The sequence below is a fragment of the Aquila chrysaetos genome, chromosome 3, assembly GCF_900496995.4.
Source record: "Aquila chrysaetos chrysaetos chromosome 3, bAquChr1.4, whole genome shotgun sequence".
NCBI lineage: Eukaryota > Metazoa > Chordata > Aves > Accipitriformes > Accipitridae > Aquila > Aquila chrysaetos.
In genome coordinates this window covers 9,042,381-9,067,653 of record NC_044006.1, presented here as the reverse complement: position 1 = coordinate 9,067,653, position 25,273 = coordinate 9,042,381, and the positions used below count along the sequence as shown (strand labels likewise).

The 25,273-nt window shown below is 41.3% G+C and overlaps 1 protein-coding gene across 2 annotated transcripts in view; it reads left to right on the top strand.

Moving 5' to 3' along the window:
* Positions 1 to 1,120: 1,120 nt before the first annotated feature.
* The window catches only part of BCAS4 (breast carcinoma amplified sequence 4), a 44,811-nt gene continuing 20,658 nt past the window's right edge, over positions 1,121 to 25,273 (top strand). The window contains exons 1-4 of one of the 2 annotated variants that reach the window (XM_041122531.1): positions 1,121 to 1,352; positions 9,174 to 9,245; positions 16,079 to 16,180; positions 18,551 to 18,685. In XM_041122531.1, the coding sequence (XP_040978465.1) occupies positions 1,200 to 1,352; positions 9,174 to 9,245; positions 16,079 to 16,180; positions 18,551 to 18,685 (462 nt within the window). In that variant the 5' untranslated portion in view covers positions 1,121 to 1,199. The remainder of the gene's footprint in view (positions 1,353 to 9,173; positions 9,246 to 16,078; positions 16,181 to 18,550; positions 18,686 to 25,273) is intronic. The other variant, XM_030010615.1, reaches the window with a different exon arrangement.

Here is a 25,273-nt window from a genome sequence, read left to right as displayed (position 1 = left end):
TCTCAAACTGGTTAGTGGGAAATACTGCATGTTGCTTTATGTCCCTGCTACTACAGAGTCCACTTGACCCTAGTATGAGTCTTCAGTAGAAGATACACGGGCCAAACTTCTTTCAAGGGCAGGCTGCTTCTGACCTCTTCCAACCCAGAATAACACTGTTACGGAGAAGAAACACTGTTACTGAGAAATCCTCCCCCTGTTCTCTCCACCAATCCTTGATTTCCTACTTAGGAGAGGAAGAACAATGAACAAACGGGAACAGATGGCTATTTTTGTCTCAACTCTGTCTTGATCATCTGTCCTCTAAAATGTCACTTTGGTTTAAGAGTGTGTTTTAAAGGAGCCTAATGCAAGGAGGAGCATCTTCTGTAGTGAAGAAGCATCCAGAAGGCCGAAGAAGAGTCTCTTTAACTGCAGGCTTCCACAGGGACTCTCTCACAGCTCCATCCTCGGGAGAAGGACAGGATCTTTTTGTGACTGAGGCATTGTGTCAGGTGTTCTGCTCTGCCTAATGTAAAAATTGAGTGTGTCTAACCAAGTCATTTAAATACCTTGCACACAGGGCGTAGAGAAATTCTGAGCACCTTAAAGCTGTGTTTTCAGCTGCAGCCTTTAATTTCTCAGTGATTAAAAAACAGACGTCGAGTCTAGCGTGTCTGATCATTGCATGTCTTGGCCTCTGTCCTCTAGGCTGCAGTACAGGCTTGTTAAAGCAAAACGCTGTTAGAAAAACTCGATTTTAAGAGGGGCAAATGAATTGGTCAGGGAGGGGAAGCTTCGTGCCTGTGGTGCTGGTTTTGTCGAATCATTTTTCCACGGGCGAGGTGTCGTGACTGTGAAGAAAAATTTTCAATAAACCTCTGGCCCTTGCCGCTTCAAAGAGGGGCGTTACGGCTCTCGCTCCCAACCGGGGCGCGGGGCGTTAACGCTGAACGCAAGGAGGCGGGTGACCGGTTGCGGCACCCCCGGCCCTTGCAGCCCGCCCCGGGCGCGCAGCCGTTGCCGCCGCCGCCGCCTCGCGCCGCAGCCGTTGGCGCTCCCGCCCCGCCTCGCTAGGTGGCGCGCGCGGCCCGCGGCGGCGGGCGGGGAGCGCTGAGGCGGCGCGGCCCCGGGAACCCCCCGGCGGTGCTGGCTGGGCCAGGCGCCGGGCCTGGGCGGGGAGGAGGAGCGGCAGCCGGCGGGGCGGAGCGGCGGCTGCCATGAGCTCAGCCGGGGACCGGCGGCGAGGTGCCGCGGAGGTGATGCTGCGGCCGGAGGAGCCGCCGGAGCCCCGGGCGGGGGCGGGGGCTGCGGCTGAGAAGAGCGGGGCTCGGCGGCTCGCCCCCTACCTGAGCCCGCCGCCCGGCGAGGAGGTAGGCGCGGAGGAGGCGGGGGGGGGGGGCGCCGAGCAGGGGCTGCCCCGGCCCGGGGGCGGTCCGTCAGCTGGGGAGCGAGGGGCGGGCTCGGCGGCGCCCCTCCGGGGGCGCCGGCTGTAACGGCCCGAGGGGACGGTTGAGGCGAGGAGGGGGGAGGCTGCAGGTGCGGCCGGCGGGCTCCGCTCGGCCCCGCGCCGGCCGCCGGGCAGCGGCCCCGGGGCTGGGGGGACGCTCCCTGAGGGAAGGGGTGGCGGGGGAGGCAGGGAAGGGGGCGGCTCGGCCGCCGGGCGGGGGGCTCCCGGCGGTCAGGGCACGGCCGCCGCGGGAGGCAGTAACCTCCGCTCGCGCGTCCCCGCCGCCCGGTCGGTCCGAGGCTGCCGGGGGCCCGCTTCCCCCGACCGATGCATCAGCAGCCCTCGGGCTCGCCCTGCCGCTCTTCCCTGGGCCGTGCTCGGCGGGGGCGCCTGCCTGGGCGGGGGGGATGTGCGAGGAGCTCCCCTCCTGCCCGGCTCTGGACTAGTCCGCTGCTCGTGATGCTTATTTTTGGAGCGAGCAGGGTGTTTGCATTCCCTCTGGCTGAGGAGGGCCTAGTCTTCAGGTCTTCCATGTCTGGGATGCCGTGCTGGATAAAGTTGGGCTACTGCTGAGCTCCTGAATAGCTGCATAAGTGTTTCCTTGCTTCTCTCTTTTGTTTTGTTCGTTTTTTTGTTGGTTTTTTTGTTTGTTTTTTTGTTTTTTTTAAATGACTGTGGCTACTATTCTGTTACTTGTTTTTTGTGGAAACCAAGTCTGCTGGTGACTGTAAGGTCAAGCTCAGACCGCTGATGACGTTAAAGTGCAATGATGCTTAGCCTGAGGATCTTAGGTGCAGTTAGTTATCCGAGTCTAGCTGTGTAGCTCAATCAGGATGGTGACAGTGGTGATCTTGCATAGAGCACTGTCACCATCCCGGTAACAGATAGGGGACACTTGAGATGCCTGAAGGTAGAGGGAGGTTTTGAAGTTGCACTTTGTAGGCGAATACACTCCCCCACCAACCCCCCAAAAAGAGAGGAAGGCTACAAAAACCAAAGTAGAGAGCACTTGGGAGTATCCCCCTTTCTGACCTGTAGGTAGCCTCGTGGTGATGTAAAGCGAATAACATTCTCTTTGGGCAGATTATTTAAAATTTTCTCTTCTCAAGATAAAAGATAGTCCAAAAGCCATCTTTAAAACAGCTTCCCCTCACCCCGTTCCTTCATGTTGGCAGTAAAATGTTGATGTGATTTATTTTTGTCTCCAAGAAAAAAAAAAGAATGGGAAACTCTTGTTCAGTTTCACTATTCAGAGAATTTTTTTCTTATGCCGCTCCCTTGACATCATCACTCCATCAATCTCATCTCCCCATATGTGGTTATCTATGATTTGCAATAAGTCAGACCACTTACACACATCCCACAAATCTTGGGATCTTTGTTCTGTTTTTCTGTTCAGCATTTTCAAGGAGATGATACAATGCTTAGTCTATAATACCCATATAACTTTCATGTGGTTAGACCACTGACAGCTTTTGTCTTACTTCTGGATTAAGATCTACTTTATTAGTCATCTACACATCTCTAGTGGGCTAGAAACAAGTATTGTAAATGCTATTAAAAATTGCAAAAATGAATTTTCAAGTTTGATTAAGATGATATTGCAAAGTGAACTACTTAACAGGGAACAAGTTTCATTAAAGTATTAGTTCATGTCAGCTGGATTCTATTGGTTTTATCAAGTGCCACTCATAATGGTGTTAAATAAGAAATAAAGAAGACCTGCCAATTAATAAAACAAGTTTCTTGTATAGTGCTGTCTGGCAGACTATGGTTTTTTGTAACTGAGTGCCAAGCCTGTTAGTTCTTACAAGGAATACAGAAACAACTTGTGTTCTTTGCTACTTGCAAGTCATTCTGTTTCCTTCAGGCATCTTCAGCTGAAATTGAACACTTGTTTTAATACTGATCTCTCTTGCTTCTTGCACATATTGGTAGCTTGCTCAAAGCAGCAATATAATGTAGGTGTTTTCATACTTGGGGATTAATCACAGCTTTTGTGGAAGCATCTTCTTAAGCATCTCTTCCTGTGGGCCTTGCATTGCTAGCTCAGCTCTGTCACATATCACAGTGTTGTGGAAATGAGAATGAGGGCTTTCAGTTCCTTTTCACAAAACATTGCCTTAGTTTTGCATTTTTAAAATTTTGTAATTAGCAATAACAATTTCCTCTAGCATATAACTCCTGATTTTCATTATGATTTTTAATTGTGTAGCACTTATAGCAATTGAAACTACAATAATGATGAATGCAACATAAGATATTTGTATAGTCCAGTAGAAGATTTTGCTAAGTGAAAACTTTAAAGCATATGCTGCATGACATAATATTTTTCTGCCTGATTTGAATGTATCCTGTAAATAGCTGTGAAAGACTTTAGTTTTACTATTGAAATACACTTGCCATTTTGCTCTTTTTATTTCCCCTTATACAATGATTTTTTTCCCTTTGTAGGGTTTTTTTTTTTTCAGTATTCTGAAGCTGGCATAGGAGGACATCATACTGAAGAACGTGTTAATTTTCAGCAATATTGAAATGTTCCTGTTGGAGTCTCTAATGTTATAAAGAGCCGTGTGGTTTTCTGGTTTGGCTATTTTTAAAGTTTTCTATGCCTACCATTTCATCTTAATGACATGCTAGGAGAGCACTTCAAATTCCAACAAAGGCAGCTTAACTTTTTGAGTGAAAGCGGAAGGCTTTTTGGAAAACTTTGTAGAAGAGATTTAGTGCTGAATTTTCTTTTTCTGTGTTCCTTAATGAAGTGTGATAAGTTAGAGCAGTATATTCATACCTTGTGGACCTGAAGAGTTGACAGTATAACATACCTGACTGAAATCTTTTTATCAAGGAGTGAGCTTGGTATAAAAAAAAAAAAAAAATCTGTGGGAAACACAGGTAAATTGTTACAAGGTTGAATGGGAGTATAATGATGAGGCAAAATGAAAGGAGTGCTGAGGGGGAGTTACAAAAGCTTATCTTATCTTGGGCTTGGAGTAAAAAGGGAGGAGATTGCTGTTGAGAAACAAAAACATTTAAGGGAAGTGCCAAGAAAGGGATATTGCTATGGGTACAGTATATACTACATAAGAGAATGTCTGAAAGGAAAGCCAACCTCAAAGCTAGACTCTGTATTTTTTTCCTCTAAGTTACAAAATGAAGAAATGGTTTTAATTTTGTTTTGTTTTGTTTTCTTTCCATAAATAAACAGGAGAATCAACAGTGGATATATGGGAACATTAAAATGCCATCTGGAAGTGGTGCTGTTGTGCCTTTGGCTAAAGTTTCGTGATAAGTTAACGCTGCTATTGAAAGATCCAGCGTGTCTTTTCCTCCCACTACCTGTTTTCTTTGTCAGTGCTAGCCTTAACATAGCTGTGTAATGAATTGAGTCGAAGAACTGATCTGACCTAAAATGATATGGCAAACAAAATAATGGTTAGTTTTCAACCCAGAACAATTTCCTGATTCATTCTACTGTGAATGTCTGCCCTCTCACATGCAAAGGGTTGGCTTTAGGGGCATAAGTGAGTGATGGAAAAGGGTAGACTACTTTTATTGCCAGTGCCAGCTTATATAATTTTAAAGTGATTGTGAAATTACAGTCTTAACTGAGAAACACTTGTCACCCCATATTTTCATAACTTTATAATGTGTGCAGTGGGTTTTATTTCAGGTCTTAATGATAAATACACAGTGAGTTCTGTAATCACCTGGAAGGAGCTTGTATGGTCTGTCTAGTAAGTACCTAATTACAGATGATGGTAAATACATTGTTGATACTGCAATTTGCAACAGGCCCCTCTTAGCCGTTTTGGAAGGCGTCTTAAATACATTGAGCCCTTAGAATGTTGTTTTTCTCTTATGCAATTCATATGGAACCACTAAGTATTTGCGGTTGAGTCCTTTTTAAACATAGTATTATGGCTTTTTTTTATGCCTAGTGTGCTTTTATAATAGCATGCCTTGAAGAAATAGTGTTAAGTGGTTTGTTTGCATCTATTTTCTATTGTTTCTTACTATTGTCTTCTGTTACATTTCAGGCTATGCAACACTCTTTAGAGTAAAGATTAAGGACTGCGAATCTGTTTTGAATTAACTTATTCTCAGTGGTGTCAATAAACTTTGCTTCTGTCCTCCATCACATGTTACTCCAATGTTTGAATCTTTATGAACATTATGAATGCAGGATGCTCATGGTAGATATTAGAAGAGCTTGTAATGTCAGCAAGCCACCTGCCTGAAGCATGTCTGTAACTTTAATCAGAGCAGTACAGTAACCTGTACAGCTAATGCAACTTCTTTAAATGGATGTTTCTTTAATGCATCATCTTCAAATTAGTGGAATTTACACCTGCTTTACAGTCATGCATTTAATGATTGCTACCATTAAACGGCCTTTTCAATGCTGTAAGTTTGATACCAGTTTTGGACTATCTCTTTAAGCCAACTGTGCTAGTCCTGAGCATGTGGCTATGTTAGTGGCTTCAGGCCTGTGAAGCTGACTGTGCACAGACTTGCCAAGAAATGCCGGGAGTTTGATAGAATTGTTCTGTAGGCCAGCTGATGCTTGCACCACCCACTGAGATTGCTCCGCTGTAAAATACACTTAACAAAAAAACCTAGCAATTTTGTTTCTCTGCTTTATGAAGACTTAAAGAAATCAGACTGTCAGACTGAATGCTTCCAAGTTTTTTCATTAATTAAATGTATTACAGTAATGCAAAATCACTGGGAACTCTTTCTTATTTAAAAAGAATGCATTTTTCTGTTGTTCAGCAGTGATCTTTCCAGAGTTAGCCTATGTGCGGTGGGGAGGAAGAGTCCTCTTTCTTTCTGAGGAAAAATTAGATGTGGAAATTCTGTTCCTTTATTTAAGCATGGAAAGGAGCAAGCAGAAGGAAAACAGCTTTTCCACACAGAAATCTTTACCTCAGATAGACATGGAACAGATTGTTAGGGGATGTAAACTCGTGTTAGCACCACTGAAATCCATGCATTGATTTACAGCATCTATGGATCCTTCCTGATAAACCTGTGGAGTATAATGTGTCTTGAGGTTTCTTCTATCCAGATATGTATACAAAAAAGAGGTGGTGAAACTTTTGTGGGTAGGTTTTAAATCTTGCATAAGTTAAATCACAATGCGAATATAATGTGATAGTTTGTGCCACCATGAAGACTTCACACAGAGTTCATGAGACACAAGCACCTTTAGGAAATAACCTTAATAGGCTGACAGGTGTGGTCACTAAGCTGATGAAGATGCCAGCTGCTAACAGTTTCCCTGAGATAATACATATGAGTTTTAGCTCAGTGCTGCTCTAACACAGTCGCAGAGCTTTTGGGCCAAGTTGGGTCACATTCCTGCTACTCAGAACACGGCCTGAGCTCATCTCTGCATTCTATTGAGTAGCTATTTATCCTCATCCCACATTGTCCTATATATACATATATAACACCTGTTTGTCCTTGTGAAAACAGCCACTATTTCTTCCATGTGCTTAAGGCTTTTTTGTTGTTCTTCCTTTCCTCTTTGTGATAGCGTAATTTGTTCTTTCTAGTTTTTGAATCACTGGCCTGGAGGTGACTAGGAGTTGAGTCCTTCCCCAGCTTACATGATTGCAGACCTAGAATAGCGCACTCACTTTACATGGTGGATTTGGTCTCCTGGGTTCGCGTGATTGCTCCCCGGATGACTTCTAGCCTTTTCAGAACACCCTTTTGAGAGTGATGTGTGTACTTTGTTGCCCCACTAGTAACTTGTGTTTTTATTTTGATCCTCTCTCCTTCTCTGGCAAAAGGCTTTTGCATTCCCTATTGCCATCATCTTAGTGTTGGTGCAGAAGCTACCTCCAGGAATACCTCCATACCTGAAATCATTCCCTTAGATGTGTTCGGTTGCAGAAGTTGGCTGCGAATGGGTCTCCAGAGGCATAACAACACGTCCTTTGAGCTGGAAAGTTGACTCAGGCTCTGTAGAGAATTATGTTTGCTCCATTTATGTGGAATAGGTTTTATAAAGTAAAAGAGGAGTAGCATGCCAGTGACCGTCTTCAGTCCATGCAAAGCACAACCTTTGGGGTGAACTTACATGTATGCTGCTCTTAACATTTGCTTCAGTCTAAATCAAGAGTCTAGTATTCTCCATTCTACCCCTTGCTGGCAAAGCGCATTTGTCTTTTTACCTTTTTGTCCTCTTCCAGCACCCTTTCTTCTATGTAATGCTTTTACATGATAGCAAATCCCTTTGCCATATTGTTCCAGACATGAGTGATTGTACCCATTTTGGGAGATCCTTGGGCACTTCTAAGAATGGCAAAAAAACCCATCCTGGAGTTAGCCCAATTGTTGGATTGATAACGACAATCTGAATTTCAGAGGCGACGCAGGCTTCCTTAGTTTTATTACCAGGTAAAAGGATAATACTTTATTTAGGAACAAGATCATTCACTACAGCCCAGATGAAAAATGATAAAGAGGTCTGCTAAGGCAACTCTTGTTGATTTTACAATGACCATTTAAGCAAAGTAGCCCCAAGAAATGGGACAACTTTCTTTTATTTGGCTTTATTAAAAAAAAAAAAGTTTTCATCAGGTTTATTATTTTAATTCTGGAGAATATGAGATGTGATTAGGATAGGAGAATAGATTCTGGATTTTATAAGTTATTTGAATTACAGTGCAAATGCAGGATTTGGGGTGGCATTTTAATTTTACGGATTTCTGTTTCCTGTATTTGAACTCTGATTATTCTGTTAGTTTTTAAAAATATGCTCAGAGTAGAAGCTATTTTCTCCTTGTCGTTGTAATTCTTTACTGGGATTTTGTGAACAACCGTCTTTAAACTTCAGTTAAGAGTGAGAGTCTATCAGCTTTTGTCCTCTGCTGACCTGGGTATGCCCCGGGCTCTTGGCTTTAGGCAGGCACTCCTGTCTGTAGCTGTTGAGAGCTTTTCTGAAGTTCTGAAAATGGACTCCTTTTCTGATATGGGAAAAGACATTTCAGTGGCTGTCCAAAACCGCCTTTCTTCTGAGTGGCTCTTGGTTTTCTTTCATAGTGTTCTCTCTACTTCAGAATAGTCAAAATGGTTTGGGGGGGTGGGGTTGGTTTTTCAGGTTTTTTTGTTGGCGTTTTTTGTTTTTGGGGGGGGTTTTTGGTTTTTGGTAATGGGTTGGGGTTTGGAGTGGTTTAACCATTTTTCTATCAGTGAATAACGCGGGCTGTAACTTCAAGTCGACTTTTATAAATCCCACTTGTTACAGTTACATCCAAGTTCAAGTGTTAGAATAAACTTTTCTGCTTCAAAACTTGAGCGAGATGCTTGGCAAGGAACTTTTGCTGACGTACGTGTTGACGTTATAGGTTTAGAAGCCTGCTGGCAGAAAACTCATGGCGAGATCTAGAACTTGAAATCCGCGTGGAGGTAGACGCTGGGGACATCCTTCATCGCCGTTCGGGTCAGCCCCTGGTGCAGGGGTGGAAAGTGCCCCTCAGGGCCTCCAAACTTCGCATTTCTCAATATAATGAATTCTGTGCATCTGGGGTTTGAACTTCTGGAGCTGGTGATGTGGCGGTTGCCTAAAAGCTCCCCAGCTCGGCTTGGGTTCCCCGGTGGGACGGCAGACGAAGCAAGGCGGGGGGAGCGGCGAGGTGCCCGGCCGCCGGCGGGCACCCGGCCGGCACGCACCCGCCTGAGCCCGGCGAGGCCCTAGCCTGGGCTCCGTGACTGGTTTTTCTCCCCGCAGGTGAAGGACATGGAAGAGACGATCGAAGAGCTGTTGAGGAGGCTGGACGAGTTCTGCGGGATAACGGACGCGGTACGTGTGCCCGAGGCCGTGTCGCCCCCGGCCCCGAAGGCGGGAAGGCGGGCGGCGCGCGCGCCGGGCGGCCATCTTGACAGCGCGGCCGCCGCGGGAAGGGCTGCGGCGCTGCGCGCGCAGCGGGGCGCCGCGCCCACCAGGTGGCGCCAGGGCGCGCGCAGCCGGGCTTCCCCGCGGGCGCCGCCCCGCCGTGGGGCGGGTGCCGGCGGGAGAGCGCCGGTGGGTCCGCGCGCGTTTTTCCTCCCTTTTCCTGAAGTGAGCTGGCGTTCTGCCCGCCCGGTTCCCTAGTCGGTGAAGTACCGGAGGTAGATGTCACCAGTACGTTCTAGAATCGTTAAGTAATCTGGCTTTCCATGGTTCCTGCCATTACCTTAGTGGTGGTGTGAAGCCTTCCGAGAAGACTGCTCCAGTGCTACAACAGCTGCACCGTTTTGAGACTCTGGCACTAGGCTGGCTGATGCAGGCGGAGATATGTGCATTACGGTAACATTCACGGACACCAGCTACAAATTAAGGCCGCCTGTGCCACATGCTGTACAAATGCAGCAAGCTAGTTGTGTCTACTAACAGCCTGCAATCAGAATGAAAGAGAGAAGTTGATATGGGTGGAATAACCGAGTGGGGAGTACTAATTAACGATGGGGTTGTGACTGATGTGCTATGCAACATTTGTAGCATACCAGTTATCTTCACCATTGTCACTGCCTAATTGCTTGGGATAAACCATTTAGAGCAAGAGGTGTGTGTTACTATTTAGCTTACTCCAGGCTTTCTGCTTAAAGTAGTGCTCTCTGAAGGCTATGTGGGTTATGGTGTTCATGTAAAGGGAATGAATGATTTCTGCAGTCAACTTTTCTTTCCTTCCTTAGGCTAAAAACATAAAATTAGGTAGAGGAACTGGTACTGCCTTTTAACCCTTTCTGAGTGTTTATCATAGAGTGCTAGTTCAGATGCCATGGACCAAGTTCATCTAGAGGGACTGCCTCTTGTAATCACTGATGTGCAGACCATCTCGCCTTCTGTTAGCGCTTACCGCAATATTTTTCTTCCATCTTCAAGCATCTTGTGTAATGCATGTGTCATTGGCAACTACAAAGGTTGCTAACTGAATGCACTTCTAACGGCAAGAAGTGACCAGCCAACATCTCCTTGGGAACTTGTTGCATATGAGCTATTTTGTTGGATGATTCTTAGGAATTGCATAGATAAATGGAGAGGGACAGGATAAAGTGAAGCAGATAAGAAAAGTACTTGGCCAATGTTTCTTAGGCAGCTGAAAGGCAATTTCTTGGCTTTATTCTTACCAGCTTTAGCAGAAACAAAAGACATTGGTGTGCTGGCCTTCCGTCATGTTGTCTTCTCTTCACAGACCAAGTGCTGATATTGCCTCCTGCACATCTTTCCACTTTTCTGTTGATGTATCCCAGAGTAGTTTGGAGAAATGTTGTGCTTACTGTCAACAACAGAACTCCTAAGTCGTAGGTGGCCCCAAAGCACTCTGGCATGGACTGCAAGAACCCACTGAAAATTCAGATTAACATGTTTGACGCAGTTTATACAAAATATCATCAGCTAACATTATTATTTGGTTATGGGACAGATCTTTTTTGCACCTTGGATGTGAATTCTGCTCAAGAGAATCGAGGCTATCACCCTTGTTCTAGGCAAATCAGTCAGCAATATAGCCAGTTATTAATCTTTTTACAACTTCTATCAGAGGTTTCTGGTTTTGTCATTGGCACGTCTTGCTTATGGAAAGGAGGTATCATTGTTTCCAGAAGGAAGTGACATAGAGTGGAAAGAAACAAAAGCTTGGCTTATCTAAGACTCACATGGTTAGTAGGGGACTTAAAAGGAGAAATAGCTGCCTTTTAAGAATGGTTCAGTATCAGTGGCTGTTTAAGCTGTTCTTTTTCCATTCAGCTTTTGACAAAAATAGCTGTAAAGGAGCATGTGAACCTCAGAGCATGCAGTCTATTTTTTGATACGTCTTGGCTTACATTTGTCAGCTTTAGATTCTCTAGTACAGCACATTTAGTCTGTGCAAAATGTAGAATACAAGAGGCTGGTTTCTTGGGCCAGAAAATCCTTTGAGTTCATTCCTGAAAGGTGATGATTGCTTCAGTGATACGACATCACCTGCTCAAAGCAAGTGGTTTGAATCAATAGCTCTTCACTGCTGATTGTATTCTGTCTGATTTACTATTAAGTTCATTCACTCAATTCTGCTGTTTGGGAGCTTACGCTAGGGTTTTGTATGTACCTTATGCTTTTCCCATCAATCAGGCATGCACCTTACATTTTTGGCTCCAACATAGGGAAGATGGTTAGCTTGTTCAGATGGGTCCAGTGAGCTTTTAAACCTCCTGTGAGACTTCTTCTCTTGCCAACCTTTTCTACAAAAAGCACTAACCTAGTTTCAATACACTATCTTTGCATTGCCCCTGAAAAGATTTTTCCACAACCTGCAGGCTGTGAATAATTCCCTGGTATGCAGATTATTGACCTTATCTGGTAACATCAAAGCACTGCAGTCGGTGCTGATTCTGTGGCTTTCTACCCAGTACCTACAATGGAAGGTTCCTTTCAGCAGCACATCAAGTGGTATCTGGGAATCTGATAAATATAATGTAGTATTTGAACTGATTCCAGCTTCAGTGCCTAGGAATAATTTGGTCTTTTGTCTACACCAACAAAAGGCAAGGGGAATCTTGCTTTTTTCAATTGGGCATTCAGTATTCACATAGAGGGATTTGGCTTTTCTCCTTTGAGTATGCTGCTGCTTTTCACTTAGAAGTACTCTTGATGCATACATTTGAATATTGCAATGAGGAAAAACCTGGATCATCAGTGCTAGGAAGACAAAATGCTATTTCCAGTGTCATGCTGTTGTACCTGGCTAGGCACAGCATGGCACACTTAAAATGGACACTTGTACAGTAGGTAAGTTACAGTGACAATGTAAAGTCAGGTCAGCATGTCTCACACTTGCCATGGAAGGAGCATCTTGCAATGAAAAGATTGTGCTAAAAGGATTTTAGTGCCAGTTATTTAATTTTTGTGATGTCTTCCTTAGGACACTGACTTCAACAAAGTAAATTAGTGTCTTTTAAGTGGCTTCAGAGCCTCTCAAGTATAATTATCAAATTGTGATTTTTAACTGAGCTAAGATTTGAACCAGTGACACAAAAGCAAAAAAATTTCATTGTAATAACCAGACTCTTGTATATGCTGTTCTCATATTGTTTCCGTGGGTCATTGTTGTTTACCTTTTTAGATATGATTCTTTGTGCTTCTTGTATATCTTAAAGCATGATTGAAAATGGTATCTATTCAGACACACACAGCTGGTTTAGTTACATGTGGAAATTCACTACTTCCATTTCTTTGGCTCCTAATCCTTGAAGAGGATGCATGGATACATACAAAATCTCTGCTTATATTTGCTGCTCTTTTTTTTTTTTTTTTAAATACATATGTTGATCCTCCAGCATACTCACCAGGTTCTAAAACCACAGATTAGTGGTTCTCAAGCCATTGAACCTTCTTGCAGAACTTGCCTTAGGGAAATGATGTGTTTGTAAATCTTGCTTTATTATGGTTCCACAGACCGGGTGCTAACTGCTTATCTTTGTCTCATGGCCTTACAGTTTGGGAACCTCCTCCCTGAGGCCCTAGGTGTGAAACCTGGTTTCATCACTGGGGAAAAGAGAGAAAGAGGTTGTTTTCTTTGGTTCGTTGTGGCTAGGGTTTGTTAACTTCTCAGGAATGTACCAACTTCAGTTTTTTCTTTTCTCACCATTGAGCTGTTCAGTTTACAGTGGTTACTTTTACTTGTGATCCTTTTATGTTACTCTGTGTTAAAATATGGGATCAAAGACCTAAGAAGAATTTAGAGAGATCCTTTCAAAAATGTCCCTGTGACAACTAGAATTTGCACAGTATCTTTGACTTGTGGCTCCAGCTACTTTTTTTTTTCTTTTCCTTCAAAAATAATAGTTTTTATAGAATACAAAATAACAAGAATCTGTGCTTGTTTAACTGGTACAGATTGAACTGCAGTATATGCAAGGATCAGGTCTCACTGCCCTACATGCAATGTGCTGTTCCTGGTTTGTGTTCTAATTCATCATTCATACTCTGGTTGTGCTGTCTCCTAGCCGACTTTGGTGCTGTTGGTTTGCTACCTTCTTGAGCTTAGTCTTGCTGACTTGAATTAGAAGACAAAGCTCAATCAGACCTTCCCTCCTCACCCCCTCTTCCAATTAGCATAGTAAAATCTAATAAGAGGAATATAGGTTTTTTTCCCATGGACTGCTGTGCCCTGGTGCTCGTGCTGAGTACTCGGCTAAATCTTCAGTAAGATAAAGTACAATACATTGCACAAGGGGAGATAACTCTTGTTTTATAACGTGGTGTTTCAGACCAGTCCTGCTTTCTCTGGCTTATGAGAGGTTGCTGTACCAAGAGAATCATTTCCCTTTGTCATGTGCTGACTCCTCTTGAACTCCTCTGTTGCTGTGGTTCTGCAGACTGCTGCAGAATGACTCTTCTTGAATCATATTTGCATATCATTTCCTTTCATCACAGGCTGTTTGCTGGAAGATCAGCTCTCCTGTGTCTTGTATTGGTCGTTTGCTTTTACCCTCAAAGAAAGATGGTTTAGATGTGTTCCATGTCTGCTCTGACCTTGTTGTATTGATATGGGTTTGTACAACATCTCCCTCTTTCTGGCTCTATTCTTAACTCTGTTTATATTTACAGTAGTTATCTAGCATTTAGCTGTAAGAGTGGCTTTTCCCTAGTACTTTTCGAGACCAACATTAGCAAACAAGTTTGTTACCTTATCTTTGGAAATTTCAGGCTCAAATTTTAATCCGATGTAATTTACCCGAGTGTGAACCTCACCTCAGACAGATCACCAGTCTGTTTTTCACATGTGCTCTATGAGAGGAGAGGTTTTTTGCCTACCATTGACCCAAAAGAATTCACTAGAACAAACCTGAAATTCATCTGCTTCGGCTCCTTCATCATGTATTAATTCTGCACTTTTATTTAATATTAGGAAATGTAAGTCTCACTCCATTCGCAGGGATCCTGCTCAAGTGTCTGTGCTCACTTTCTGTTGGATATAAAGTGCCTACTATAAAGATAACAGAGTGTGTCTGTGTATACAGTTATGTCACTGCTGGGGGAGGTGTCCCTATCTATATTTGGTGGATGTAGTGCTGAGACCAGTAATACAGGAGATACTGTTGGTTTGTTTACAATAGAAAGCTACTACTATTTTGATATGTCTGTCTGATCTCCTATTACAGAACACTTATAGCACTATAAAAGCACTTGATCTGCATGTACTCATTCTGGTAATAAAAATACCATAAAATCTTACTAGGAGTAATTTTATATGTATGTAGCTTTGTTTATACTCAGCTTTTAAAAACACAACTTCTTCAAAAAACCAAACACACACACAAATGAGTCATATGATCATCAGTAAAATGTCTAAGTACCTATTAGAGTTTATAAAGCATGGTCCATAGATTAAGTGACTTATAGCAGGCATTTGTGCTTTATTTGAGAGTGTGGATTAAATCTCAAAATGCCCAGAAAATTCCCTGCAATATTAGTCTAACTCCAGATTCCCACCATTCTAGCTAAAAGATCCTTATTCTTTCCTATGAAGTTGAAGGAAGAATATCTTCTAGCTCAGCCTTTGGGACAAAAATCTCTTTTGAAAGGATCCTTGTTCCTCTGTATTCTTTAAGTCTATTAAAATTGTAGGCAGGACAGCTTTAACCCAGAAATGAGCCAAGACCTCCTATACTCAATTGCAGTTGAGAAAGAAAACTTAGATAAAAGTGGGCTCAACTGCCTCTCTTATTTCTCTTGTCAGTGTGTTGCTGCTCTGTTTTACAAATTAGAATGCGTATTTGGGTGTTTTAGTGGAGGTTTTCTTGGGTTTGCTTTTATCTTTCTCTTTAGAGAGCTCTTCTCAGTTCTTGTCTTATCCATCATTTTTGGCTTGTACATTCCGTTAGCTATAGTGCTTTGTTAGGTGGCAGTAAGATACACCTCCAAACAAAGCACTGGCAGTTGTTTATATAGAAAATTGGGTAATTCTTGCTAACCCAACACTCATCAGGATTTCAGATAAGGTTCAGGCTCTCATATGGATGTCAGAAACAAGCTTGGTTGTAGTAGGTAACAACAACAACAAAAAAAATCTTTCCTGTACTAGGGCACTTAACTATTGTGGAAACTGACAGGGACTGGGGAGTAGGAGCTTTCTCTGAGGTGCCTATGCTATAATGTTGTGTGAAGATTCTTGCTCTCCTGAGAACTCTAGTCCTGAGCCCCTGTTGAAGGCAAGATACTAGAAGTGGTGTACTCAAAGATCTGACTCTTTCCCAAAACTGCTTGATAAGTAGTATGAGTTAGCTCCTCTCCAATAAAATCAAAGCATGATGGATGGTATAGAGGCAGTTTTCATTTTAAATCCATCATTACCCATGATGTCTACAGCATTTCATAATAGAAAGTAGGTGATCTCTTGGGAGGAGAAGTGTGGAAATTTGGGGAGAAGAGGGAAGGATCTGGTTACAGTTTTGATGTGGGAGTCCTCTCATCTACTATTGGGTTTTTTTGTTGTCTCATGAATTACTTGAGAAAGTAAGTTATTTTCCCAGTCTGTACTTTATAACATTCTGCAAAAGGGCCCTTGTGATATCTTTTCTGAATAGGTGTTTTTTTAAATATTCACGTGAAAAAAATATTGTAGTATTTATCTTCAAGATTCATCCTCATGTGAGATACTTTTTTTCATGCAGATTAGAAGTGATACATCAGAGATCCTGGACGAGACCATTCCACTTATTAAAGACAAGGTGATGGAAATGAATCACATCTATGCCAAAATTGATAAATTAGAGGTTTGTTCATTGCATTAGAAGATTTACATCCTTCTTTTTATGTGTTTTATAGGTTAACTGTCCAGGTATTTGTATGCAGCACTCAGATGTTTACGGCTCTCTATTGTCTTATGTTTGGTTTTAGATCAGTGTGTTTATCCATGGTTCAGCACATACAAGTCTTTATGGTTTTGGAACATCGCTAAGTAATTTATTGCTGTGGATTCTACAATTCCTAATCTTAGATTAAAAGCATTAGTTGTGGGTTTGATGTTAATAATAATGCTAATAATGTTAATTTGTTTTGTGACTTGAAGGAATATCTGTGAAACCATTTATAACTTCAAAAATTCAAGTCTCACATCCAGTGCTGGACATACCCATTTTAAGTTGTTGATGATCATCATGTAGTAGTGGAGAGATCTCTGAGCTCCCATCTTCTGTTGTGTCTGTTTTGGTGTTTATTGTATCCTGAATGAGGGAAGCCAGTATGACTCACTAAGATGATGCCCTCACCATATTTAGTAAGCAGTATGTTAGAATTTGTGTCAATTGAGGGCAAGTTTGCCTCTGGGAGGAATGTAATGAAAACATGACGAGTTAAATTGTGTAATGTTTAAAATCAGTTTTAACTGACTCAAAGTGAAAGTGCTTATGGCATTAAATCCAGATAGGCAGTGCTTAAGCTTCAGGCTCTGCCCCTGTACAAAGTAATATCCTCTGGTAAGGTTTATTATGCTGGGAGGGACAGGGCAATTGACAACTTTCAGCAAGATTTCTTTAAATGCAATTCATTTTTTGTAGTTTGCATTTTTACACCTACATTTGATAACAGACTTATCAAACCACTTTATGGACTTACACAACACCAGGAGAACACTTCAGACAGGAAATTGAGGCAAGGCATTTTAGAACAAAAGTGGGAGTCAACTGTTAACCTGTTTAGAAAGCTGTCTAGTTTTCAGAAGTGAGTACCCAAGTCCAAGAAACAGTTAACGAGTTCTCAGCATACTTGACAATTTGGCCATACTTGAAGGTATACTTAAGCTAGGACTGTGAAAACTGGCCAACTGAATCAGGTTCCAAACCAACTGTTTCTGTTAAGTGTCTCACCCATTTAAGTCTTTTTGAAAATTCCATGTTTATAGGTGGTTGGGATTTTGGGGGGATTGTGTTGGGGGTGTTTTTGTCTTTGAACAGGAAAATAAAATTAAAACTCTAAGCAATTACTTGTGCCAAAAGTATGGTAAGCAACAGAGCTTCTTTTTGTTTTTTTCCCCTCTAATACAGGGAAGGGGAAAAAACCCAACCCTTCCTGACCCCATTCCCTTAGTACGCTGTAGGGACATAGTAATTTGGAATATGAAGAACACACCAGTCTGCTAGGCTGCAGGTTGTCCTTGAAAAATGCAGCAGAATTTTGTTGGGAGGCTTTTTTTGCTTATCAAGGCGGGGATAATACCTTGATTGGCTAGGAATCAGTATTTCTCCCTAACATTGCTACCTGTAATGGCAGTAATCTGAGAGCACAAGATTAAATTGGCAATTTGAGCAGTAGTTAATTTTTTAATTAGAACTTATAAATTTAAAGCTTAGCATCCATGGGGTTTTTCAAGGGAGGAATTGACTTGTACTCCCAAGAGTAGAAGAGGAAAGGACTGTTGTGTAATGGTTATATAGGATGAGAATCTGCTGGGTTTTAATTTTGGTGTTGCCACTGGTACATTTTGGGCAATTAATTTACCTATTCAGCCTCACCTTCCCCATCCCTAAAATTGGCAGTGATCAACATCTCAAAAAAATAAAGTGAAGCTTAATAGAGAGTATCAAAACTCTGTTTACAAACTGTTCTGTATTTTAACAAATAAATAATGTGTTCTTTCTAGTTGGCTTTCCCTTATGGCTCAAATTTCAACAAACTGAACACATGTGTGGTTTAGGTCAATAATTCCTGACCTTTTTTAGCTAAAATCACCTGTCGTCATCTTTTCCTCTGCTGTCTACTCCCTCCTACCACTTTGGCCATTTTTTCACTCCCACCAGTAGTAGCAGTCTCTTTGCGGGTTCTGAAGAGCTTTTCACCTCACTGCTGAAATGTTGCCAGACCTTTAGATGCTATGCAAGTGTTTACATACTCTGTATGCTGAAAAGGGAGCAAAAATCTGCCCTTAGGTAAGGAGAAAAATTAGCCTTATGTCATGACCAGTGGTTCTTCTCGTGGCTGTAAACATCTGTAGTCTACTTCTGAGTAGGTACCCCTTGGATATTTATATTAGCAATAGTGCACTCTGAAATCTTGTTAAAGCTTTTTCTTTGACTTTTGATCTCAGCTAGATAGGACCCAGCACAGGTGCTTTTAATTTTCATTAGCTGTTTTTCCTCTCTCCATAGGCTTTTGTTAAAATGGTTGCACATCATGTTTCCTTCCTAGAAGAGCAAGTGCTTGAAGCAGAGAAGAGCCATGGCACCTTTCTTAATACTGTTTGCAAATTATTTCAGTGTGCAACTATCTCGTCATTTAAAAACGTGAGTATTTTTAAAGTTGCTTCCAGCAGATCGGAAAGTGATGTTAAATACCCTTTCTGTATCAAATGTGGCCTTACAGCAGATCTAAGTATTAATTTTAAGTGGTGTAAAAGAACTAGCTACAGTTTGCTTCTGTAAAGGGATTTTTGTTACAATTTTAAAAAATTTCAAAGATTTTCTTTTTTTTAAGAGATGCTGCTTAGGCATCGGATAGTTCTAGCAGTAATTTTTTAATATCTCTACATCTTGCTCCTGAATGAAAGGATTTTCTCTGTATATGTATACGCAAATAGCAAGCTTGTTATACATAATCTTGCAGTGAGAGACATAAGCATAGATTGTTCTTTCTATTTAGTCTTTGTTTTTATGTGAATTATGTCAAAATTACCTTATAGGGTCGTCCATGGATGAGCGCTAAGGGGGGGTGAGCACTCTTCAGTGAGTTTTAGTGATACTTGCTGAAAGAAGAAGGAAGTTGAGAATCAGGGATAATGAGATCTGATGTAGACTTGAGGAAGCTTTACATACTCTTCATCCTTTCTGTCCCTGTTCTTTTCTAAGAATGTCTTCATACCACTTACCTTTACACTCTGTTTTCCTTCTCTAAGCTCCCAGGTCATTTTCTAAATCTGTCGTTTCCCGAGCAATTCGTCACAATCCTCAATTAGCCTTTTCTGAACTCATCCCTTCCATTCCTCCCTCTCCATCTTGATGTGATTTCTACCATGTTTTCAGTCTTAGCATATCTCTCAGGATCCTTGTTCTAGTCTCAACTACTTCCCTGCTTTCTTTTGTCCCTTCTGTATTTCTGCCATTATGTTTCCCTCCTCATTTTCTTCCAAGGGGCTTCTGTACCAGTATGCGTAATACAGGGTAGGCAATAATACACAGGTATCAGTGATCATGTAGGTATAGCTGAACCATTTCAAATTTTTGTTTGGTGTCATAGCAAGCTCTGGAAGCTTCAGTTGCAGGAAGAGTCCATTTCAGTTTCTGCAGATCCAGGACAAACCTTAACTGCTCAAAGAGAATAATGAATATTCAGTCTGGTTAACAGAGGCATGGACAGGAGATGGTGCATACTGATTTCATCTTCAGCTGTCAAACTCTAGTGAATCTTTAGAAAAACACAGTTTATATAGACTCAGTAAAGAGTTGTAACTTGGCCAAATTTGGTAATGTTTTCATAGGAATGGGAAAATATGTCCCTGATATGAGGGTAGTTTACTGCCAATTTAAAATCTCTGCTGTAGCTTATGAAGGCATTGGAGCTTTTCAAAAGAGCTGAACAGCACATACCTTTCCTTAATTTCATTATCTGAATTGGCTTGGTTTTTTTCCCTAAAACTTTCCAGACATGTTAAACCTGCAGCAGATACCCAGTCTGGAAAATATATCAAAGCTGGAAGTTCTGCAAGGTTGGTCTGCCTATACAAATAATGTTGTATAACTGGAATGCCAATAAGGATGTAGAGAAGGTCAGACTATTTACTTAGAAACTGGCTTGAGTTGGGCTTGAAGACAGTATAGTGTTTTCAATTTTTTTTTCTTATAATTACAAAGAAAAATTTTGAAATATTGCATAATTCTGTATTCATGCTTGCAGGCATCTTGGAATGATAGTATTAGTGAACAAAAGAGAAGAATAAATAGGAAATGGTGTAGCTTCCTACTGTACTGATCTTATCGCTCCCTCCCATTCTTTCCCCCCAAAATAGTACAACTAGAAAGCATGGTGAGAGGGGTAACAAGGATGAGCACAGATTTCTTTCACAGAAATTTCTAAACAGATGAAGACTCAGCCTGAAGGAGGACAGGACAGAGATTTGTGAAGTCATTCTATATGTGGAGCAGGTGAATAATGATTATTCACTCCCTTCCATAATTCAAGAACTAGGGTCATCCAATGAATTTATCAGCAGACAGGTTCACAATACAAAAAGAGAGGTACTTAACTTTACATGATGTATTAATGTGCCATGGAACATATATCCACAGGTGTTATATATTCCCAAGGCACTTAGACAAATTCATGAGGAAAAAAAATCCAACAATGGATATTAAAGAAAGCATCTGTTCTTGAGCCACAAATTCTTGAAGACTGGGAAATAAATTTGTATATTTACCCCGTAAACCTTTCCCTAGGCAATCCCTTCAACTGGTCACCACTTAAGTGGGATTATTTGGCTGCATGGACCTTTGTATGATGCAGTACAGCTGCTTATTAATAACTTTTACATTGTGGTTCTCACTGTAAATTCTGGCTCTGAATGACAATGCTCTGTGTTGGTAAGGAATCACTCACTTTACAAGAAGTGTGCAGGAAAGGACTGAATTGTTTAAGGACATCAGCGGAGTTTGAATTTCTACAGCCACTTTTCTTTTGATTGACTGTTGCCTGAAACCTAGTAAAATCCCTGCCAACTATCCAATTTTCTGTACTCTCTCCAAACCTGTTTCTTTCTAGTTGTCCATCCCCTTTCCCCTGTTATGTAGGATACCATTGCAGAGATGCCCTTTTGGCATCTTTTGCCATTTGAAAATTAGGACTGTCCTGACCGTTTTTGTAGGTGAGTTTAACTTGTTCTGAAATGATAGTATCCAACTTGTGTATCTACTCTCCGCAGCCTTGATCAGACTGGCTAGAAAAGTTTGAGAGTGCCCCTCTCTCTGAGTACAGTGTGTGTGTGTGTGTGTATGTATTTCAGCTAAGTTTTTTCATCTAATAATGAAACATGTTTAAATGTTTTAAATGCAAGGGAAATCTCATTCTCAGTGTTTTGCAATTATATTTCAAGGTGCAGCAAAATCCTGTAATGTTTGTCTTTTTTATATTTCGCTGTGGTTTTTGGGTATTCAGAAAGTTGTTTCATATAGACTTCCAGTGCACAGTAACAGTGGAAAAGGTATCTAATCTGTAGGAGAAAAGTGAGTAATCAGAATTCACTCATGGTGTTAGGAATATCCAGAGGTGGTCTGAAGAGAAACGACCTTATACTAAATATAAATTACAAATATGACTGGTTAAGTCTGACAGGTTGTAAGAATATAACACCTCCCAAGGGAACAGAACAGAGGAAATAACTTTCTCTTGTGAAGTTTGTGGCTCTGTGGAAGAAAAGCTTTTTTTCTGTAAAACTTGAACTTTGTATGGGAGAAACTGTGATTTCAAATCTTTTATCCAAAGATGTTATCTGTGCCCTGGCTGAATGGGGTTCAGCAATCTTAGAGAAAGGACAGGAAATCTCTTTTAGAAAACTTCAGCACATAGAGTTTAAAAAAAACACTAGTATCTTTTCCAATGGAAGAAAACTGGATGTGAGCAACTCTTGCTGTTTTGTCATGGATCTTGTGATATCTGGCATTTTCTTAAAGCCAGAAATTTTCTTCAATGTCATTGGCTGAGAATCTTGTCAATATTTATTTTTGGAGTAATTTTTAACCCTTGTATAGTTGCAGGGAAAGGCTTATAAAATCATAACCTCCAAAAAATCTCATGTCAATGGTATGAAGAAAAAGTGCACATTTCTTAGATTTTTTTTCAGAGGCTTTTTATTGTCTTTTTCTTTCCACTAATACTGTAATCTCTAGAACAGCAGCTGCTTATCTGAGGTAGGGTTTGCTGACTTGTCTTGGCTAAGGTGCTGGCTAATGGTTTTTCCTGACACCTGCGGTAGATTCTGACAAACTGAACTGGGAAATTGATAATGGGATATGAAGCATTCTGTGTGTTACTTCATTAGTTCATCTGAGCTCAGTAATGAGCAAAAGTTATTGATTAGTTATACTGAGTAAAGTATCCTAGGATACTGACAGGAAAGAGACCTGTACTTAACAGTTGTTTTCAGTGGTTACCAGTGTGAAGTGCGGAAGTGGACATAAACTTCTGGCTGCAGTCTGAATAGGTTGATAGTAGACACATTCTCTGAGAGAAGAAAGCTCAGAAGCATGAAGAAGCTATGTAGAGTTAAGGTTTTGCTTAACGTACGAGACAGCTAGCTGGGTTTGAATTTTCATAAATAAATCTTAACAAAAATAAATCATTGGAATAAGAAAACTTTCCTACATTAGACTTTACATTTTTTAACTTTTGCAGATCATCCTTCAAATGTAACTTGATGTAGGTTTCAGCTTCACTATTTGCTATATATTACCAATTTGTTTTCTCGAAGGCTCCAAAGCAGCACATATTGGGATTTCTGTTACTGTCTTTGCAACTGACAATGTGTGATCACATATATGTCATGCTACTTCTTTGTGTCCTAATTTACCTCACAAGATAATGTTCAGTGTTTCCAAAATGCTATGAGATTTTCCTGACAGCCTTGAAGAAAAATATTTGTTAAATTATTACTAAAACATACCAGATGGGAAAGATGAGATGAGAGAAAATAGAGCAGAGGATTTCAAAACTGGGGGTGTACTATGTTCATATTTAAAACATTAATTTTCAAGTGCTGAATACTACCAGCCATTTTTCTTAATACTGGGGAAAATAAAAAAAAAAAATCTGACGTACTTTAAATATTTAATGTTGAGAACTGTGGGGGTGTGTTCAGCTTATTTTACCTGCAGCTATGCTTGAAGTTCATCCAGTTCCATTCTGATTTGGACTGATTCATTGACTGGTTTGGGAGCCCCAGAGAGGTCACACGGTGTTCTGTGTTGAGAAAGATAACACTTAAAATGGGAAGGTTCAAGTGAGGGAATGCAGTAGGCCCAGAAATCAAGATTTCAGCTACCCATGGCTTTAGCCCTCATTTGCCTGCTTCTTTGAGGAAGCCTGCACAATTCTCGAAGTGAAGCCAGAGTTTCTTGCCAGTTTGCTGAGCCTGGTGTATAGCAGAAATGCTTGAGAGGCTGCAACACTGTGCTTGGACATCAAGCAGTGCCACTGGTTTGGAGGAGCAGATGAGAGTGCTTGGTGCTTGAACACTGCACGTAGGAGTTGAAATACACACATGCACACACCTGTGTATTGAGAACGTTAGGAAGCCTGGGGGAGAAGTGGGAGTTTGGGCTGGTGGGATCCAGCAGGCACACATACTACACTGTTGCCAATAACAGTATGCAGTTTTCAAGTGTGCATGAACAGAAGTCAAAATACAAAATACTGCCTGTTCCCACTTGAACCAATTTTGTATGAATGCACTTAGAGGAGGTGTAAAAAATCTTTGCACTAGAAATGTCATTGTTGTACTGTCCAAAGCAGGACAGCACAGTGGCACATAAATAAGGATTCGTGCAGCACATGTTCCGAGTTACACGCGTAGTGATGGGGAGAAACTGTAGCGTAATTGCTGCTCTGTAGAGAGCAGTTGGTGCGAAGGGTCTCTTGTACTAAACAGGTGCCACTTAGGGGAGACATCAGCTTTTAATGGAGCCAGCGTGCTGAAATGGTAGCGGAAAAAAAATTCTCTAGTTTATGTGCAACAAAGAAGTTAAAATAACAATCCAGATTCCTTTTTTTAATCAGTGCTAAGATTGGCTTCTGACTTCCTGTTCTCTAATGGGAAGGGATTAGGCCCTTTATGTTTTGAAAGAGACCGAGCCAATTCCTGTTGCAAAATTCCAGTACTGAGATCAAATGAATGAATAAAAACAGTTAGGAAAAACTTGATTTGTCAGAAAGCCACCTTCATTAGTGCTCTCATCTCTTTTTTATCACAGAAACTGTTTTTAAGCTATAATTGCATCTCACTGACAAAAGCTTTTGGCTACATATGTAAAGACTTGTAAAATACTGCCTTTCTGTAAGCTGGTATAATCTGTGCCAGAAAATAGAAACCCAGCCTCTGCATGTAGAGAGCTCCTCCTCCAGAGTTCAGTTTCAGTGACTCTATTGGTTAGTATTGTTGAGCTTTAAATATATTCTGCAGCACACGGTTTACTAGGCTTTGATGCTTGCTCTTGAAAGGCAGGAAAAAATCTTCCTTCAGAAACATTTTACATAACATTGCCCTGTGCAGAGTTAAAGTGAATTAGTTACAGAAAAGATATTAGCTGGCGCCAGTGAAATAAGTGGTAAATGTCTCTTCTCCCTTCCCTTTTCTTATGTTCCTTTTGGCTGCTTCTGTAAGGAATGCAGCAAGCAGTGACTACTGGTCGCACTATTGATTTAAGTATTTGCATGTTATACAAAGCAGCTCTGCATTGGCCTGTCTTCTGGGACAATATAGGATGTCTTCAGCTGTATCAGATTTTCTGCTTGTACTTGCATTTGTGTCTTCCATATGAGGCTCTGTGCTGTTATGTACATTGTTAAACAGGATTGTGTGCACTTATTGTTACAAAACAATGTGTGTAAAATACTTAGGGTCCACAACCCCAGTGGTTCAGGGTTCCTATCCATAAACCTGTGCTGTACTGCTGTTGATTCTTAAAAACCCCAAAGCAATAAAATAATAAAAGCTAAAACTTGACTGCTGTCTCTCTAGCATGAATGCCCTAGGGCCAGCAGAGCAGCACGTTATGAAGGGTGCTGTTGGGTCCCTTTCCTAGCAGAATTACTTGTCTGGATTTTTCTGACAACATCCCAGTTTCTTTGTTACAGGTATGCCATTTTTACATCTAGTGTTAAGAGAAATT